This window comes from Acomys russatus, chromosome 27 (genome assembly GCF_903995435.1).
Source record: "Acomys russatus chromosome 27, mAcoRus1.1, whole genome shotgun sequence".
In the NCBI taxonomy this organism is placed as follows: Eukaryota; Metazoa; Chordata; class Mammalia; order Rodentia; family Muridae; genus Acomys; species Acomys russatus.
The window spans coordinates 57,398,629-57,417,570 of record NC_067163.1 but is presented as its reverse complement, the minus strand read 5'-3'; the positions used below and the strand labels follow the sequence as shown (position 1 = coordinate 57,417,570).

Below are 18,942 nucleotides of genomic sequence, written 5' to 3'. Positions count from 1 at the left end.
GCTGTCCAGACGTTGGTACTGTTAGGCTTAGGGATCAGCGCCTGCATCATATTTTGTAAAGTCTTCTTCCCTCACCTTCTGATTGGCATAATAAACCTCTAACGGCCAATGTCTCAGCAGGAGAGAAAAGGTGGGACACCCAGAGAGTCTGGGAGATGCACTTAGCCAGGGTGACACCGGAAGGAACAGATGCTGAGGCAGGCCACGTGGTGGGAGGCAGCCCAGTGTTTGGTGGGTTAGAATAGCTGAGACTCTGCCCAGCTATAGTGCCTAAGCTTTCATAAATAATAAGTCTCCATGTCTTTATTATCTGTGGTCGGTCCAGAGAAAGTCCCGCTCTGTGTGTGTGTGTGTGTGTGTGTGTGTGTGTGTGTGTGTGTGTGTCTGAGTGCATCTCTCTTTCAAACAGAGTGAAGAAAGTCCTCTAGAACATTCCACTGTCTGGCCAGACGGTAGTGGCGCACTTCTTTAATCCCATCACTCAGGAGGCAGAGGCAGGCGAATCTACGTGTTCGAGGCCAGCCTGGTCTTCAGAGTGAGTCTAGGACAGCCAAGGCTATACGGAGAAACTGTGTCTTGGAAACAAAACAAAACTGTCTCACCAGGTCTGATCACGGAGGGAGGGGGAAGAGCATAGAGGGGGAGGGGGAGGGGAGAGGAAAGGGGAGGGAGAAGGGGAGGGGAGAGGAAAGGGGAGGGAGAGGGGGACACTGGGCCAGAGACAGTACTAGCCCATCTCAATCCTGAAGATGCTGAGATGGGAGTATCACGAATTAAAGGCCAGTTTGGATTGTCACTTTTTTTTTTTTATTGAGTTACAAGTTGCCATGTGCGGGGGTTTGTGGCTCCAGGCCTCCGTCCTTGGGTGCCCAGCTCCCAGTCCCAAGCAATGAGGGCAGCGAGGTAGGGTCTCCCCAAACAGGACCGGAGCCCCTTCCCAGGGTTCCCCTCGGGGCTTCCCGGCGCGCAGAGTGGAGCACAGCAGAGAGGAAGACCGAGTGGGGTGGCAGCCCACCCGCGGCAGCTTTGGGGACTCAAGGAGGCAGGGAGGGGGGCTCTGTACAAGGTCACGCCCTACGGTCACACTGGGCACAGAGTCTCCAACACTGGCTGTGCCCGACCTGCCCTGGGGGCGTGGTCTACCCAGGCCCGCCCCTAGGCGTGAGGCCCCGCCCACCCAGCTCACGCCCAGTCTAAAGGAGCCTCAACTACTCAGGGTCCAGGAGTCTGGCTGAGGCTGGTCACTTCTCCTCCCCTGCAGCCGGGTCTGGCTGCGGCGGCTTTGGCTCCAGCTTGGGCTCGGCCTCGGGCTCCGGCTCCCAAAGCAGGAACTCGTGCAGCAGCGTGTTGACTGTCTCAGGACACTCCAGCATCACCATGTGGCTGCCTTCCTCGATGAGCTTGAGAAAGGCCAGCAGCAGGATCTGCGGGCACATCGGGAAGTCCCTCGTGCTGTCCACCCTTCAGCCCCACCCAGGAGGATGCCCTGATCGGGATCTGCCTGTCACCCTGCGGGAGCCTCACCAGGTGTTCCTTCACTCAGTCAACACCCATTAAGCGCCCGCAGTATACCAGGGGTAGGACCGCTGGATATTGGCTCTGCTGACACCTGAGGTCTGGTCGTAGCTATGGGGCATCGTCTGCATTGTGGGGTGCTGGTTAGCCTCCTTGGCCACCCCCGCCCCGTGGAGATGCCAGGGAAGCCCTGCCCTCCTGCACTGTCCACAATGTTTCTAGATGTCTCCAAGTGTCCCCGGTAGGACAGATCCACCGTTAGTGAGGACCCACCCTCCCTCCCTCGCTCCCTCTCTCCTACCCTCCAGAGCAGCCTTAAGAACAATAGGCCCTGTGCTCCGACCTCTATCACTGCCCCCCACCCCGGAGTTAGGGACCCACTCCTTGGCTTTTCCTGCAGCCGGGCTTCTGTGAAACCTCCAGAGGAGGGCAGCGCAGCCGCCAGAGCAGCCCTGCAGTCTACAATCTCTTTTTGCATGGCTCAGATTCCCTTTGGGATCAGCACGGAAGCAGGGGCCTCCTGCAGAGACCACACCCACCTATGACCACTTCCACGCAGGAGGCACACCCACTTCAAAACCCTGCCTAGCCGGGGCCACGCCCACCGATTATCCACACCCACCTAAAACAACCCAGGGCCCCGCCCACCTATCATCCACAGCGGCCTAAAACACAGCTGTCAGAGGCCACGGGCAACCAATGGACGCTTAACCAAAAGAAGCCGCACTTCTACACCAACTCAGAAACCATACCCTGGTCAAGGCCTGCCTTCCAGAGGCCTCGCACACAGAGAGCTGTCAGAAAGCCACGCCCATCTGAAAAGTCCACACCCCTTCTCCCCTCCCTCTTCCACCCTTCACAATCCATTCTAGCAGGATGCTCACCCCCTAAGCCACGCCCAGGCCACGCCCAGGATCAGGCCACGCCCGGGGTGGGGGCAGAGCGCTGTGGTCCTACCTCAGCCATGCGCTGGTCCTCCTCCACTGGCACGAACTTGTCATGCATGCCGTGCACCAGCAGCACAGGCACTGTCAGCTCGGCATGATAGACCTCGTCGCCCTCAGGCCAGTACTGGCCGCTCATCATGGCCCGCAGCACAAAGGACGACACATTGAAGGCGTTGCCCTCCTTCAGAAGCTGCTTCTCTTTGGCTCCTTGACGCGCAAAGCCGGCTCTGGGGGTGCAAAGGCGTCCTTCGAGCCTGACCACCACTGAACAGAGCCAGAGCCCGTCCCTACAGATCAGGACCCGCTGCCACCCCTCCCCCTGCTGGAATCCCAGGGACAAGGGTCTCACTTGAGGAAACTCCAGGCCAGGCAGGGCGACAGGCAGTGCAGGACGCACGTAGGCATGTTGAAGATGGAGCAGAGGCTGGGCTCCAGCGCTGTGGGGCCCCCACCGTTGATCATGATCACTTTGTGTACCAGATCTGGGTACTCGTGGGCCAGGAACGTACAGAAGGAGACACTGGAGGCAGAGCCAAGAATGGAGAATCCGAGTCAGGACACTGACTCTGCTTTACTCCCTCCCTGGCAGGCCCTGGGAGACCACCCCATGCCGGGGCATCCAACTGGCTGACAGATGGGGTCCCCTCTGTCCCCAGGCACTGCATGCCTGGGGACAGAGGCCAGGGTTCTGTGCATGCTGCGCACGTGCTCTATCCTCTGAGTGACAGGCCTGGCCCTTTGGTTTTGAGGCAAGCTCTCAGCAAGCTCAAGGCTGCCTCCATAACGCCAGGGCTCTCCTCCACCCCAGAGTGCACCCCCTGTAAGCCTTGGGGTATTTCTTGTTTGAGACGCGGCCTTGTTCTGAAGCTTTGGTTGACTTGGAAACTACTGTGTACACCAGGCTGACCTAGAACTCCCAGACATGCGCCTGCCTCCCAGAAAGATCGACTTAAAGCAAACAGTCCTTAGGGGAGTGTGGTTAGCCCTCGGGCTGCGACTGGCTTCTGGAAGGCCCTGTGGTTCTCCACTAGGGGGACGTCCACCCAGTATCTGAAGACAGGATGGCCATGGGCAGATAGGGGGGCAATCACACCCACAGCCCCTCAAAGGACCGGATCACTGGCCACCAAGCAACTCTGCCCAGAGAGCTATCTACCCCTGCCCCCTTTCTGTATAGCCCAGGCTGGTATGGAATTCATGGTAATCCTCCTGCCTCAGTTCCCAGAACACTGGACTTACAGGCATGTCCTACCCCAAGTGGCTTTTATTTCTGTTGTTCTTGCTAAGATATCAAGTCTTTGTTGCCCAAGATGACACTGACCTCCCGGGGTCTAGTGCTTGGCCCTGTGCCCCCTCCATCACTGTGTGGGGCTGGTTAAGAGCTTGAAGGCTCTAGAAAGAAGGGACTGGAAGTGGGACTGGGCTAGCCAACAGGCCCCAGCGTGCACACTCACACTCACACACTCACACGAATATGTAATGCTCCCACAGTAACCTATACCTGTGGGCGATTATAACATGTTTGTAAAATAAAACTTTTTTGAGACAGTCTGTGTATAGGTCAGGACAGGCCTGAGCCATAGCAGTGACGCCCCTGCCTCGGGCTCCAAAGTGCTGACATTACAGACATGTCTCACCATGTCACAATGGCACATGCCTTCGGTCCCAGCACTGGGGAAGCAGAGGCAGGCAGATCTGAGTTCAAGGCCAGTCTGGTCTACGTGATGAGTTCCAGGACAGCCAGGGCTATGCATAATGAATGACCTTGTCTTGAAAATAAAATAAAAAATAACTTTTAGACGTTTTAAGGATATGAACATGTTGTTGTTTATTGATGTTTTTGTTTTACGGTGCTAGCGACTGAAGCCATAGCCTTGTGTGTTCCAGGAGCGCAGCTACCTGAGCTACTCTGCAGCCTTGGTTTTGGTGTTGGGGGTGTGTACGTGGCAGGGTCTCATGTATGACAAGCTATCACAGGAGCTGTGTAGCTGAGGGCAACCGTGGCATTCTGATTCTGTCTCACCCTGTAGCCCTAGCTGGTCTTGAATTCATGGCAATCCTCCTGCTGTGGTCTTGGAAGTTCTGGGGTGAATACCATGCCCAGACTCTTTGTAGTTTTTTAAAACTACATAGGTTTTTACTATGTAGGTGTAACCTGGGTTAGAAAGGACTTTGTAGTCAAGGCTGGCCTCAAGTTTTTAGCTGTCTTCTAGTGTTAGCCTCCTGACTGTGAAGATGAGACCAGTGTCATGCTAGCCCCAGACGCTCTCTAGGGGATTCTAGGCCAGGGCTCTACCCCTGAGCCACGCCCCCAGCCCCTCACTGGGGGATTCTAGGCCGGGGCTCCACCCCTGAGCCACGCCCCCAGCCCCTCACTGGGGGATCCTAGGCAGAGGTTCCACCCCTGAGCCACACCACTAACCCTTTCATTGGGGGATTCTAGAAGGATTCCATCCTCTGAGCCACGCCCCCAGCCTCATGACAGTTTGCAAGGCAGTTGGATGGGATGGCATAGAAGCCTTTTATTCTAATCCTTAGGAGATAGAGGCAGGAGGACCAGGTGTTCAAGGTCAACCTTAGCTACAAAATGATTTTGTGGCTAGCCTGGACTACATGAGATCCTGTCTCAACCTACCCACAGGGGTGAGAGAATGGTTTGTGAGTAGCCCACTCCGGATCTTACCCATAAGAGTGGCCGATGAGCACGTTGCGCTTCTTGGCATAGCGCGTGAAGATGGCCCGCATGTCCTCTGCCAGTGCGTAAAAGGTGTAGGCTGCTGCCACCTGCGGTGCAGAGCTGGCTCCGTGACCGGCCAGGTCAGGTGCCACCACCTCATAGCCGAGTCGCACAAAGAAGTCCAGCTGCTCCTTCCAGATGGCGAGCGAGCCGCCCACTCCATGGATGAAGAACAACACCACGTCAGCCTGTGCGCCCTTGCAGCTGGTGATGCGCTGCTCGCAATCGATGTGGATGGTCCTCTTGGGACGCCGGGGGCGTCGCCGCCGCCCGCTGCCTGGTGTGGCCCGGGCGTCGCCCCCAGCGGGCTCGGCCAGCTCCACCTCCAGCGCTGCAGGTGGGTCCCCAGAGCCACTGCGGCCTTGCAGGTCAGCTCGAGGCGCTCGGCCCAGGTTCTCCACCACCAGCCTTCCATTGCGGTACACTGTGATGCGGCGCTGGCAGCGCACGAGGCCCGTCTTGACGCCAGGATCGTCTTCAGGAGGAGGAGGCGGCAGCGGCGGTGTGGGGATCGGCGCTGGGCCCGCGTGCTTTACCCGCAGCACCCGGCCTGGCTTGACCTCTACGAACGTGTAGCCGTCGCTGGACTCGACGCTCTCCAGTGGCCGCACAGCGTTGGGGGGCGTCCCCAGCAGGCAGCAGAAGAAGCCATCTGTCATCCCGGTCAGCATGGTGTGTCCTAGAGAGGGACAGTGGCCAGCTTAGGGTCGGTGGATCTGTTCGTGCACTGGATAAGTAGGACATGGACGCCTTCCTTCCAGGCTCCCAGTGACCCCAATGATGGACAGCCTCTCAGGGTGTCCCTTGGAGAGATCACTTCGGTTAGGAGAGGAAGTGCCTATCCAGCCAAGTTTGTCCAATCCCTGTGCTGCCCAGGCTGCCCTTGCCCTGACTTCTACCTCCGGAGTTGTAGCAGGCTTAGCATGTAGGTGCTTCTAAAGGCTAAGGGAACCTCAAACTCCCAACAATCCTGCTCCCTCTACCTCCCGGGTGGTGGAGTGACAGGCCAGCATCAGCATGAACGCCTCGGTTTGTGTTTGAAACAAGGCCACGTTCTGTAGTCCTCCTGTATGGGGCACTGGTCTCAAACACCTGGCAATACCCCTGCCTCTGCCAGTGCTTGAATCACTAGTGTGACCCCCATCACTGACAGCCTTTACACAAGGTTTGACTCTGTAGCCCAGGCTGGCCTCAACCTTGTGCCCCGGGCTCCTGGGTACTAAGAGGACAGACCACCAAGCCTGCTTCTTGTCCTAAAGGGTCAAACCAGCTCAGGCCTCTGGTTGTGAGTCTGACCAAAGAACGGAGAGGACAGATAAGGATGCTGGGACTGTATCCTGTCACCGGTCCAGGAGGGAGGGAGCTGGAGCTGAGCAGCAAAACAGCAGACACGAATGGAGGGGGGATCACCCTTAACATCCTGGTACCCTGTGTTCTGAGGGATGGCCACACAATCCCAGTGGCAGCCAGGAGGGTGAAGGCAGGACCTGACTGGGGGCCTCTGGGCCTCTATCCGGTTCCCCTGGCCAGCCCCCCGCCCCGTGTCCATGACAACCACAGGCAGTTACATAACTCCAGGGGATACCGGCGCAGCGCACCCCCATTGTCTGAGACACGGGGATGGGACTAGACTCATTTTTACTTCAAAGCCAAGGCGCCGCTGGAGTGATGCTCATTAAATACCTGGCTCGTAGTGGCCCTAATTGCACTTGATGGAAAAGCAGGCCGCGCACCCCACCTCTAGAGCCTGGAACCCCTGGAACCCTGACTGCGGAGGCCTCTATAAAGCGCATCGCCAGTCCTGCTTCCCAGAGCCCGACCGACCTGCTTCTCCCAGGCGTCTCCCTGGGGTTCTGCAGCATCCTAACAGCGCGAATGCGGAACTTGGCGGTTATCCCCCCTCCCCCACCACCGAAGGGAGGCCTGGCAGCCTGGTGGCTCCTCTGTCGGGGACCAGATCCAGCTCACCTGAGGTCATCAAGGGGCCCGGGGCCCGAGGCAGGGCGCAGGGGTCCCGGGCGGAGAAGCCAGCGTCCACCTGCAGGTGCCCTTACATGGTGGTGCGGGGTCGGCCGCATTAGCGCGGGCAGGCGCGGGCCGCGGGCAGTCAGCGCAGGGGCATCCCGCAGCCGCGCAGCAAAGCGGCCGTGTAAGGCCCACCCAGCGTGGGCGGGGCCTCGAGCAGATGGGCAGGCATCTCGGCCTATTGCCGCCGCGAGCCTACCTGGCCTAGATAACCGTCCAACCAGAGGCTGCGCTCCAGGATTAGTGCGGGCTCTGCGAGCAGCAACCCCGCCCCTGTGAAGGGCTTGGGGACATTGGTGCGGGGAGGGTAGAGGATGGGGGGGGGGGGGAGGATGGGACGGCGCCTGGGCCAGGGGCAGCGGGGGGGGGGGAGGGGGGAGTGGCGAGGTCTGCTCAGCCAGCTTCCGCCTCCCGCAGGGCCGTGTACCCTCTCTCTGCTGACCTTTCCAGTTCTGCAAACAGATCCCCAAATCTGTGCTTTCAGGTGGGGAAACTGAGACTCACAAAAGGTCAAGGCTGGCATTTGAACCAGAGGCTACGTCAGTCCTGAATCCTGGGAAAGAGACGGAAGTGTCGGCGCTGGGGAGCTAACGAACGGCAATTGCATCCCAGCGGCCCCAGGAGAGCAAGGAAGCCAGGTAGTCCAGGCTGACTCTCCCACTCTGGATTTCCGAGCGCTGCTCGCTCAAGGTGCAGCGCAGACACTCGTCCCCATCCCTTCTACACACAGTAAGTACCCAACGCATCGCCCCTATTATTTGTGGGCACAAGTAGCCGTTTTAGACGGTGGGTAGGGACCGTGAACGTCAAAGATGCTTCGCCTGGCTGCTGTCACGCCTGTCTGGCCATCTTCCTCGGTGCAATGGAGAGCCGTGGAGGATGTGTGAGCAGGAGTCCTGATCTGAGCTGCCGGAAGAAAATTCCTCCAGGACAGCCTGAAGGATTAAACTAGCCAGGGCAAGTTCACACTGCACGAGTTTTCCAGATTGCGAAGAGCTAGGACTCAAGGACATCCGGGCGGCGCGCCAAGAGGAGAAGCCTTGGCTGCAGTCGTGGAGAAGCCGCCAGCTGGCTGCGTGCCAGCTGCCTATCTCCAATGAGGGTGGCTGAAAAGGCCAGCAGCCACTTACTTCCCTGGGCTGCAGCCAGCGGCGTCACCGCCACCTCGGAGCGCCCTCTACCAGTGGCCGAGGCGAAGAACTACAATTCCCAGAACATCAGGACAGAATGTCGTACGCACGCGCAGATTGGAGTGTACGCTCGCTCGCCCCCCTGCTGGTCAATTCAGGGAAAACTACACTCTACTGAAGACAAGATACCTCCAGTTTATCGTCGTGCGCAGGCGTGAAACTACAGCTCTCGGCGTCCTCCGCGGCAATATGGAACTACATTTCCCAGGAGGCATTGCCGCAGGGCCCACGGCGTAGGAACTGGCTGCAACCCGGAGGAAGTGACCGGCTGATCATGGCTCTCCTAGCCCGGTGCTTTGGGTACCACACTTGCAGATCGGTGGCCTTTGCGGGTGGTAGGTGAGTGTCATGGGGGTACCCGGCTCCAGATTGGGAACACGGGTGGCCTCTAGACTAGCCCGCGCGCGTGTCTGTCTGTATATGTATGTTTTGCATACCGCCCGTTTTATTGCCCTACACATTACTAGACGAAGCTCAGAGAGGCTGAGCGACGTCACACAGGGTCCGTTCTCTGAGATGTCACCGTTTCTCTGGTCCCACAGGTATCTCCGACCCACGGTCTGGATGGGGCTCCCGGACGCCTGGGGCCTCCCGTCCCTGCAGCAGGCCCGCGGCCGCACGCGCGGGAACGAGTATCAGCCGAGCAACATCAAGCGCAAGCACAAGCACGGCTGGGTCCGCCGGCTGAGCACGCCGGCCGGCGTGCAGGTCATCCTCCGCCGCATGCTGAAGGGCCGCAAGTCCCTGAGCCACTGAGGAGCGCCGCCCGCAGGGCGCCCGCGGGCATGGACTGCGACGCCAGGAGAATTGTCCAGGGCGAGCCGTTGGGGCGAGATCAAAGTGGGGCCTTGTCCCTTCGTATTCAGAACTTGCACCGCCAGCAGCAGTGGCGCCCCCTCCTGCCGTATCTCATCCTTTTCTGTGAATATTTTTGAAAGCATCTTTTCCAGATGGCATTAAAGCATTGCCACCACCTGCACGCTTACATTCTGAAGTGTTACCACCTCGCTAATAGCTATTCGCGTTTCTGGGCGCGTTGTGCACATGTGCATGTCTGCAGGAGGGACTGGGCAAGGGCGACTACCCACACTGATGGGAGAAGCCAGAGGGAACTGGAGTTTGGACCCTTGAGGTAGGACTAAAACTTTGGGCCACTGGAGAACACAGCAGGCGGAGTCAGGCTGAGTGAGATCTGACGCCTCACGCCTGTTATCTCGATAGAGTGCGAGGTGGGGAGGAGGCCATCCTTACCCACACAGCAAGTTCAAGACTACCCAGTCTGGCATTTAAAAAATTTTAGATTTACTTGTATTTTGTGTATGCGTTTGCCTTGCAGCTTAGTTTTCTACCACAAGCTGATGGTGGTAGAGGAAAAGATGTATTATGTCTCAGGTCACAGTCCACCTCTGAAGACTGGCAGGAAGCCGGAGGCAGGAGCTGATGCAGAGGCCGGGAGGGTGCTGCTCACTGGCTTGCTCCCCATCGCTTGCTCAGCCTGCTTTTTCATAGAACACAGGAATGGCAGCTCCTGCCATGGGCCGGGCCCTCCCAAACAATCTTTAATAAAAGGCCTAACTGGGCAGTGGGAGCACACACCTTTAATCCCAGCTCTTGGGAGGTAGAGGCTAGCCTGGTGTACAAAAAAAACCGGGGTCTTAAAAGAAAAGTGGGGGGGGGGAGGGAACCAACTGTTCCACAAGCTTGCCTACAGCACAGTCTTATGGAAGGATTTTATTTATTTATTTATTTATTTATTTTAAAGATTTATTTATTTATTGTGTACACAGTGTTCTGTCTGCATGTATACCTGCAGGCCAGAAAAGGGCATCAGATCACATTACAGATGGCTGTGAGCCACCATGTGGTTGTTGGGAATTGAACTCAGGACCTCTGGAAGACCAGGTGGCACTCTTAACCTCTGAGCCATCTCTCTAGCCCAGGAAGGATTTTCTTAATTGAGATTCCCTCCTCTTGGATGACTGTAGTTTGGGTCAAGTTGGCATAATTATCTAATACAGGCTCAATGAGCTAATTATTTGTGTGGCAGGCTCGATGGCCTGAGTTTAAATATCCCCATACACACGAAAGCCAGACACTGTCTGTGATCCTAGCACTTGGGAATCAGTTGTGCACAGTGTAGCCAAACTGGTCCAGTTCCAGGTTCAGTAAGAGACCCTGTCACAAAGTACAAACAGAGGGAGCTGACACTGTAGCTCTGTCCCAGCACCCCACAAACCCTGATGGTACACACCTGAAATCCAAGAGTCCCAAGGCGGAAGCAGGAGGATGAGAGCAAGGTCATCTTCAGCCAGCCTGGGCTGCACCCGATGCTGTGCACAGGACCAGGGAGATGGCTCAGCAGGTAAAGGCACCTTGTGGTCAAGCCTGCTGACTTGAGTTGGTCCTGGAGCCAATTTGAAGGTTGATAGAATGGACTTGCTCCATAGAGCTGTCTTCTGCCCTACACAGACAGACAGACAGACAGACACACACACACACACACACACACACACACACACACACACACACACACGCACAAAAGGGAAAGTCAAGTTTCAGCACTGTGGCGGAGCATTTCTGTCATTCCAGCACTCAGGAGACTGAGAGCTATATCCTAAGCTACATAGTGACTTCCAGATCCAGCCTGGGCTACACATCCTGTCATAAAAACATGAAGCTGGGAGGCTGCCAGGTGGCTCAGATAGAAAAAGCTCTTGTACCAAGCCTGATGACCCAACCCTGATCCCTGGCATCCAGTGTGGACTAGACTCCCAAAAGCTGTCTTGTTCACGTGAGGTCTGTGGTACACACAAGTAATTAAAATTTATTTCATATGACAACTCTGGAAACTTGGGTAGAAACCCCCCATTCTCAAATTAATTTTTACATTTTCTTTCTTTTTCGAGACAAGGTTTCTCTGTGTAGCCTTGGCTGTCCTGGAACTCTCTTTGTAGACCAGGCTGGCCTCCAACTCACAGAGTTCTACTTGCCTCTGCCTCCTGCGTGCTGGGATTAAAGGCGTGCGCCCACCATGCCCAGCTACATTTTTTTTTCTTTTTTAAGATTTGTTTATTTTATGTATATGAGTTTTCTGTCTTCATGCATACTGGAAGAGGACATCAGATTCCAATATAGATGGCTGTGAGCCACCATGTGGTTGCTGGGAATTGAACTCAGGACCTCTGGAAGAGCAGTCGGTGCTTTTAACGGTTGAGCCATTTCTCCAGCCCCCCAGCTACATTTTCTTTTCTTTTCTTTCTTTTTTTTCTTTTTCTTTTTCTTTCTTTTTTTTTTTTTTTTGGTTTTTCGAGACAGGGTTTCTCTGTGTAGCCTTGGCCATCCTGGACTCACTTTGTAGACCAGGCTGGCCTCGAACTCACAGCGATCCACCTGCCTCTGCCTCCCGAGTGCTGGGATTAAAGGCGTGCGCCGTCACGCCCGGCTACATTTTCTTAATAAACCCATATTAGCTCTATGTAAAACAAAGGCTTCGGACCTGCGATGCCGGGAATTTGGGAAGCTGAGGCAGAAAGAGTGCAGCATGTTTAAAGTCAGCCTGTACTGAGACCTCAAACAATGTACTGTAGGTTGAAACCCGGCGAAGGAGGCCGGAGTTAGGCGAACTCATTACAGTGAGCCCTTCCAGGCATGTCTTAGAACACAACCCTGCCGGACTGTGGGCGAACTGAAAACTACAACTCCCAAGAGGCTTCGCGCGCGGGCCCCGCCTACTTCCGGATCTCTAGTCTTTTCTCCCGCAAGCCCCGGGCGGGGAGGGGGGGGTTTGATCCTCAACCGAACCCGACGACGAAGGCAGAGGTGCGGAGACCAATGGCAGCTGGGGTGAGCGCGCGCCGGCCAATGGGAGCCTGCCGGGCGCGGCCGCGGCGGAGGGCGGGGCCACCACGCGGGCCAATGACGCGCGGCGCCGTCGCCATCGGCGTGAGCTGCGCGGCGGCTGGAAGTGGCTGTGCGGCCCCGACTGGGAAGGAGGCTGCGGCGGCGGCGGCGGCGGCGGCAGCCCGGACGGCGGAGAACGCGGACGATGGTGAGCGCGGCCGTGCGGCCTCCCTTCCTGCCCAGCATGGCGGCGCAGGGTCCCCTACTGTCTCTCGGGGGCTCCCCCGGCGGACCCCCCGCTGAGCCCGGCCCCGCCCCTCGCGCTGACCTGTGACCTCCAACCCCTCCGCGGGCTGCCCGGTGACCCCTACCCCGGCTCTCTCCGCGACCCCTGACCCTAGATAGGCTTCCAGGCCCTGACAACTCATTCATTTCCGGGTCGCGACTGTCTCTTGTCTCCCTCTCCCGGAAATCGCATGGGGTGGGGTGGGGGGGTCCCTCGAGACACCCCCCCCCCACCCCGCTCCGGGCTGTTCCACAACGCTGTTCCTCGGGTTCCGGGCCTTTGAGGTGCGTGTCTGGGCGCATCGTAGGGGAGGGGGCTTGTCAGTGTGGCGTGCAGGGCTTTGTCCCCAAAGGAGGTGCGACATCGTACCAGACCCCGTTCCCCAGGTCCCCACCCCTCTCTCCATCTTGAACCCACACTTGTACTTAACCGAAGGACAGGCTTCGTCTCCCTGTTTGCAGAAGGAGAGTACCCACCCCTTAGGATGGGGCCACTGACAGGGGCTAGCACAGACAGCAGCCCACAGATGCGCCGGGGCACACCCTCCCAATGCTGCCCCCCACGTCTTCAAGAGAGGTGATCCCTGTGACCTGCTGGGAGCTCCCACCCCCTCCGGGGTTGTGGACCCCGTGGTTCTTTGGGATTGGGGCTCCCCGTCTGTGAGCTAAGGTGGGGGCCACACCTCGGGGTTGGGCCGGGCCTACACGTCCTGGAGAATAGGTTGTGACCCACACAGAGCTCCTGGAGAAGGAGAAGCAAGGCCGTGGGGTCCCGGGTTCACCTCTGCAACCTCATCCCCACCCCCAAAATCTCCCCATTCTCCCTTCCCCCCACCCCCGTGTTTCCTGAGTCTACTCCCAGCCCGGCCCTTTGGCCATCTTTAGTTCACCTAGACATCAATTTGTTTTGTAGTTTTCTAACTTACAAAAGGCTTAACTTGGGGGTCCCTGTGGTGAGTGGTAGGGGGCAGGGCTCTCCTTTGTGACCTCACCCCCCCCCCCCACCTCCTTGGCCCTTCCCTTGGCCACAGGGGCTTTGTTTTCGATTCCTATGGCTCCTGTGTTCCTGCTGTCTCAGGACTCAGGACCTTTGCATCAGCTGCGCCTCTGCCTGTGGCAGTTGGCCTCCTGGAGCACGTTTCCCTTGACCCTGGAGGCCCCTGAGGGAGCTGGCCTTGTTTGCCAGCTTAGCTGACAGGAAGAGGCTCTGTCCTCTTTTTCAAGTGTAGACAGGTATTCGCGAAGGTCCCCAGGTTTTGCCCTGACTGCCTTGGCTGGTTCTCTGGAGTGGCGATGCAGCTGAGCTGGGAAGTGGAGCCCAGGCTAGCAGCAGGCCTGTGGTGTGGGGCCAGCGTCCTCCCTGAGGCCTTCGGGCGGCACGAGTCTTCTCGTGGGGCCTGAGTTGTGCTCCACACACAAACAGTCGCTGCCTCAGGCGGACAGCTCAGGCAGGTGTTTGGGATCCTGGTGGAGCACTGTGGGACAAGTCAGATTGGCTGGGGCTGCCGGGAACGGTCGAGATCGCCACTTCCACCTCCCAGTCCTCTTGATTCCCCCCCCCCAACCCTGAATGCTGGGGTGACAGTTGTGGGAGGCATAAACAGGACACGGTCCCTTCTGCATAGCTGCCCCAGAGGAGCTCCCCTGGGTCCCAGACTGGCCTGTCCTCTGTACAAACAGCGCCCTCAGGCCTGATGGCCCCGGGCACAGTGGCTCTCTGGCTCTGAGCCCCACCCCCATGCCTCAGGTCTATAGGTGTGACTGGCCAGGGAACCCTGGGCCCAGAGCAGGACAGGAGGGACACTAGGCTGCCTGGCCACATACCAGGCCAGCAGAGGGGGGTGGCCACCGATGTAGGCACCTCTGCTTCACCAGAAGGTCACCCTGGGGGCCTGTGCCTGTCAGGACAGTGGTGCACACCGTTGCTCCCTGACATGACAGCCCCCCTGGTGACATCTCCATCTCCCAGGGCAGGGCACACCAGGAGCCACAGACTGCCCTCCCATCGCTGCCCTTCCAGACCTCAGTGGCATTTGGCAAATGAGGAAACACCTTGGCTGCCTTTCTGAGCTAGCCGGACCAAGACACAGTTCTGGGGCCCTGCCACAGCTGTCAGTTCCCTGTGTATAGGAAGTGGGGTAACCTCCCCGGGCAAGCTCAGCCCTGCAGACCTCCCCAGAAGTGGGGCTGGCTGACTGTCCACACTCCTTTAGCTCACTCGGATCCTTTGGAGACAAGGTTTTGTGATCACGGTCAGGCAGCCTCAAACTGAAAGGCCCTCTGGCCCCTGTGTCCACCCCGACTGAAGCTGAGGCTGGGACAGTGGGCGGTCACTATGCCCATCTTCTAGAATATCCTCTCATTATCCCCCTCCCTCCCCCGAGACAGGGTCTCTCTGTGTAGCCCTAGGTGTCCTGGAACTTGCTCTGTAGACCAAACTAGCTTCAAACTCGCTCTGCCTCCCAAGTGCTGGGACTAAAGGCATGTGCCACCACCACCCACCCCGTTTCATTATTGCTCTGTTGATTCAGCATGGGCATCACTCTGTAGCTTGGGCAGGCTTTGGACTTGTAGTGTTGGGATGGCAAGCATGCACTGTTGTGCCCAAGGGAAATTTAACTTTAAACAACTTTGGGGCTGAGCCGGTAAAAGTGTTGCAGCCATGCCTGGCAATGAGGCCCAGCTGGAGGGAAATGACTGGAGCTCCCCACAACAATAGACAGAGCTGTGAACATGTACAGAAAAATGACTTAATAAACAGGCAGCAGCAGGTGCCCCCTGCCTCTGTGTGGCTGCGTCAGAGACCTCACGCCCACCCCTGTCTCCAGGCAGACTTTCTGAAAGGCTTGCCCGTCTACAACAAGAGCAACTTCAGCAGGTTCCATGCAGACTCCGTGTGCAAGGCCTCGGTGAGTGTGGGGTTGCGGGGGGCATGTCACTGTCCTAAGGGTAGGGTTGCCAGCTAACCTGCCGCTCCCCGTCCACAGAACCGCCGTCCCTCCGTGTACCTGCCGACCCGAGAGTACCCATCAGAACAGAGTGAGTACTGCGGGGTTTTGCCTTCCTTGAAGCTAGGAGGGGCTTACAGAGGGGCAGGGGACAGCCCCTGGGGACAGCAGCCACGGTGCCTGGGAGCAGCAGTGGGCTCTGCTGTTTGGTCCTGAGGGGTCCTACCCTCTCTGCTGTCTGCATAGCAAGACCATACGCCACAGCTGAGCTCCCTCCCCTGCCCTACATAACCGGCTCTCACAGCACTCTGCTTGCTGAGGCAGGAGGATCACATGTTTAGCCTTGAGTGTAGCCCCTGGAACCCGGGTGAAAGTGGTCCTCCTCAGTAGGGCTCTGTAATTGGAGTGGACCCTACCAAGCAGCTTAGGAACAGACAGCCTGGTACAGCAGGCGAGAGCCCATCGCGCAACGCCAGAGCAAGGGCCTCCCCACACAGGCTGAGGCACGTGTGCAGCCACATGCATGTTCACAAGGACCACAAGCCAGGGGCTGGGGCTGTGGTGAAGGCCGTGTCCCTACTGGGCCTATGGGCCGTGCTGGCCAGGCCAGGGGCTGGGCCTGTGGAGAACAAGGGTCTGCTGGTTTAGCTGTCAAGAAAGAATCTGGAAGCCCGGCGTGGTGGCGCACACCCCAAGTCCCAGCACCCCCGGGAGGCAGAGGCAGGTAGATTTCTGTGAGTTTGAGGCTAGCCTCATCTACAGAGCAAGTTCAAGGTAAAAGTGCCACCAGGCCTGACTCAGGCCCCAGGACCCAAGCAGTAGAGGAGAGAACCCCTACAGTTGTCCTATGGCCAGCACGTGCGGCCAGGCAGCTCAGCAAGGGCGTGCAGGATCTGGTACCCAAACCCAGGCCCCAGCACTGCACAGCCGCTCACAGACACTGTATCTCCAGCTCCAGGGCATCCATCGCCCTCTTATGGTCTTCTGGGCACAGGCACACACACACACATAAACAAAATAATCAAAATAAATCCTTAAAAACAAATGAATCTGTCCTGGGAGTGGGCAGGACTCGTGAGTAGCGCAGTTCCCTGTCATGGTGCCCTCAGCACCCAAACCTCACTGTGGCCTCAGCAGAGAACGCAGGAGATGGGGGAGACCTGAGCTCCATCCCAGCCTCTACCCCATGGCAGCAGGGGCTGTGCGCTCAGAAGGGAAATGCCAGTCTTTTGACCCTTCCTAGTTAGGGGTGCTGTTTGAACCCCAGAAAATGAGGTAGGCCAGGATGCCGAGGTGGCGGGCAGAAGCCTCCATCTTTCTCATTCTGTCTCTTTACTTCTCAGTCATTGTGACAGAAAAGACAAACATCCTCCTGCGGTACCTGCACCAGCAATGGGACAAAAAGGCAAGGCTCTCACCGGAGGCGGGCTGTTTGCGTGGGGTCCTGAAGGTGGAGTAGGGGTTCTTCAGGTGACCAGGCCTGGGGAGAGGGCCCACAGTGGGTATGCTCTTGGGGCCCTAGTGCTTAGGAGACTGAGGGTGAGTCAGGGCATTCTGCACGGCAAGCAGGCACCCGGTGGCAAGCCAAACCTCTGTTTTTGGCATTTTGTACTGGTGAAATGTGTGCGTGACAAAAAAAAATCCAGCCTTGTTTGTACATGCCTGCCATCCCAGCATCAGAGCAGACAGTGTTGTGGGCCAGCCTGAAGTACACGGGACCATGAGTTTCTTTTTTCTTATGTTTTGTTTTGGGACACGGTTTCTCTGTGTAACAGCTCTGGCTGTCCTGGACTCACTTTGTAGACCAGGCTGGCCTCGAACTCACAGAGATCTACCTGCCTCTGCCTCCAAATGCTGGGATTAAAGGTGTTCGCCACCACTGCCCAGCTCACGCTCGCTTGCTCACACACTCTCTCTCTCTTGAGACAGATCTGTGAGCCCAGAGTGACCTCATAATTACAGTGATCCTCCTGCCTCTGACTCCCAAGTGGTAGGCTACAGGCCTGTACCACCACAGACAATTTAAATATTGTGTAAAAAACATACCCACCAACCTGCCTTGCCAGGTGTCCTCAGATTGTGGTGGCTCCGGTCCTGGGCGGGTGTGGTGACTCACATCCCAGCACCCCAGAGGCAGGCAGGATAGTCTGAGTTTGAGGCTAGCCTGGTCTACATAGTTTCAGGACTCCAGAGCTAAGTAGAGAGACCCTGTGTCAAAAGGGGGGAGGGGCCGGGCAATGGTGGCACAGTCCTGTAATCCCAGCACCTGGAGGTAGAGAAAGGCGGCTCTCTGTGAGTTCAAGGCCAGCCTGGTCTACAAAGCAAGTCTAGGACAGCCAGGACTACACAGAGAAACTCTGCCTTGAAAAATGGGGGGTGGGGGGACAAGCAGAACAAAACAAAGCAAATCAAGAAGGGGGAAGGTTTAGTCTCAGCACTCGGGAGGCAGAGGCAGGGGGATCGCTGTGAGTTCCAGGCCAGCCTGGTCTACAAAGTGAGTCCAGGACAGCCAGGGCTACACAGAGAAACACTGTCTCTTAAAAACAAAAGGAAAGAAAGAAAAGAAAAGTGGGCGGGGCGCCTTGCCTTTGCTGCTCTGGCCTGCCTCGCCCTCATGACTATCCCCCACCCCAGAATGCCGCCAAGAAGAGAGACCAAGAGCAGGTGGAGGCGGAGGGTGAGAGCTCAGCGCCGCCCCGCAAGGTGGCCCGAACCGACAGCCCCGACATGCCTGAGGACACCTAGGCCCCGCGCAGCGCCCCGCGTCTGTCAGCTCTGTCCACACTCGCCCCCGTGTGTAAGCGCAGCCCGCCTCCTACACCCAGCCCGCGCCCTCCAACCTCATAGGACCCATGTATTTATTTTCCTTGAGTTTTTATTTATGCTGTAACTCGTGTCAAGCATTGGTTAAAGGGACTTCAGGCCCTGCCGCGAGGGATCGCCAGACACGGTGGTGTGCCGCACCTGGCCACCCACCAGCCAGACCACGCCAGGATCCAGAGCCCAGGGCGGCCTGGTCCCCAACACACCGAGGGGCCTTCTCGCTCCTTCCCACCCACAGGCCCGGCTGGGTCACGGGACCCCCGGGGCCCACCCGTGCTCAGGCCTCACTCAGAGCCCATGCCAAGGCAGGAGAGAGCCGGCCCTTCTGGATCTTTCTCTTGAGTCATTTATCATGGACTAGCCCGTGCTCCGCGTCCACCCCAATAAAAGGATCTTTCCTACTACATCCGGCGTCTTTGCTCCCGCACACCGCGGCCGGAGCCACTGGGACCTGCAAGAACCCCTACCCAGAGGTCCTTGGGGTCGGGTCCCCTGGGAGACCCCTGACTGACAGCCAGCCACCCAACAGTGGGCATCATGTGCAAGGCCCACCAGCCGTGCGCACCAGTGTCTGGCTGGCCACTGGGGGTTCCTGCACTAGCAGGGCTGTGCCTTTGCCAGGGAACACAGGC

The 18,942-nt window shown here is 57.8% G+C and overlaps 3 protein-coding genes across 3 annotated transcripts; 2 read left to right on the top strand and 1 right to left on the bottom strand.

Moving 5' to 3' along the window:
• Window positions 1-1,084: 1,084 nt before the first annotated feature.
• Window positions 1,085-7,374, bottom strand: Abhd8 (abhydrolase domain containing 8). Its single transcript, XM_051169767.1, has 5 exons — window positions 7,168-7,374; window positions 5,146-5,878; window positions 2,812-2,982; window positions 2,473-2,689; window positions 1,085-1,424 (listed from the first exon to the last, which is right to left on the bottom strand). Exons 1-5 carry the CDS (start codon window positions 7,175-7,177, stop codon window positions 1,242-1,244), a joined length of 1,314 nt encoding a protein of 437 aa, XP_051025724.1. The 5' UTR covers window positions 7,178-7,374; the 3' UTR covers window positions 1,085-1,241.
• Window positions 7,375-8,663: 1,289 nt separating this feature from the next.
• On the top strand, window positions 8,664-9,401 carry Mrpl34 (mitochondrial ribosomal protein L34). Its single transcript, XM_051169559.1, has 2 exons — window positions 8,664-8,753; window positions 8,957-9,401. Exons 1-2 carry the CDS (start codon window positions 8,689-8,691, stop codon window positions 9,168-9,170), a joined length of 279 nt encoding a protein of 92 aa, XP_051025516.1. The 5' UTR covers window positions 8,664-8,688; the 3' UTR covers window positions 9,171-9,401.
• Window positions 9,402-12,400: 2,999 nt separating this feature from the next.
• Window positions 12,401-18,714, top strand: Dda1 (DET1 and DDB1 associated 1). Its single transcript, XM_051169852.1, has 5 exons — window positions 12,401-12,462; window positions 15,368-15,448; window positions 15,527-15,578; window positions 16,831-16,892; window positions 18,122-18,714. Exons 1-5 carry the CDS (start codon window positions 12,460-12,462, stop codon window positions 18,230-18,232), a joined length of 309 nt encoding a protein of 102 aa, XP_051025809.1. The 5' UTR covers window positions 12,401-12,459; the 3' UTR covers window positions 18,233-18,714.
• The last annotated feature ends 228 nt before the right edge of the window (window positions 18,715-18,942 follow it).

Bases quoted from the DNA above. Each gene is read 5' to 3' on its own strand.
- Dda1 (XM_051169852.1), top strand. The intron at 15,449-15,526 runs GTGAGTGTGGGG...CCCCGTCCACAG, and splicing joins ACTCCGTGTGCAAGGCCTCG to AACCGCCGTCCCTCCGTGTA. The intron at 16,893-18,121 runs GCAAGGCTCTCA...CCCCCACCCCAG, and splicing joins ACCAGCAATGGGACAAAAAG to AATGCCGCCAAGAAGAGAGA.
- Mrpl34 (XM_051169559.1), top strand. From the start codon at position 8,689: ATGGCTCTCCTAGCCCGGTGCTTTGGGTACCACACTTGCAGATCGGTG. The intron at 8,754-8,956 runs GTGAGTGTCATG...CTGGTCCCACAG, and splicing joins GTGGCCTTTGCGGGTGGTAG to GTATCTCCGACCCACGGTCT.
- Abhd8 (XM_051169767.1), bottom strand. The intron at 2,983-5,145 runs GTAAGATCCGGA...CTCTGCCTCCAG, and splicing joins CTCATCGGCCACTCTTATGG to TGTCTCCTTCTGTACGTTCC. The intron at 2,690-2,811 runs GTGAGACCCTTG...TTGCACCCCCAG, and splicing joins CTGGCCTGGAGTTTCCTCAA to AGCCGGCTTTGCGCGTCAAG.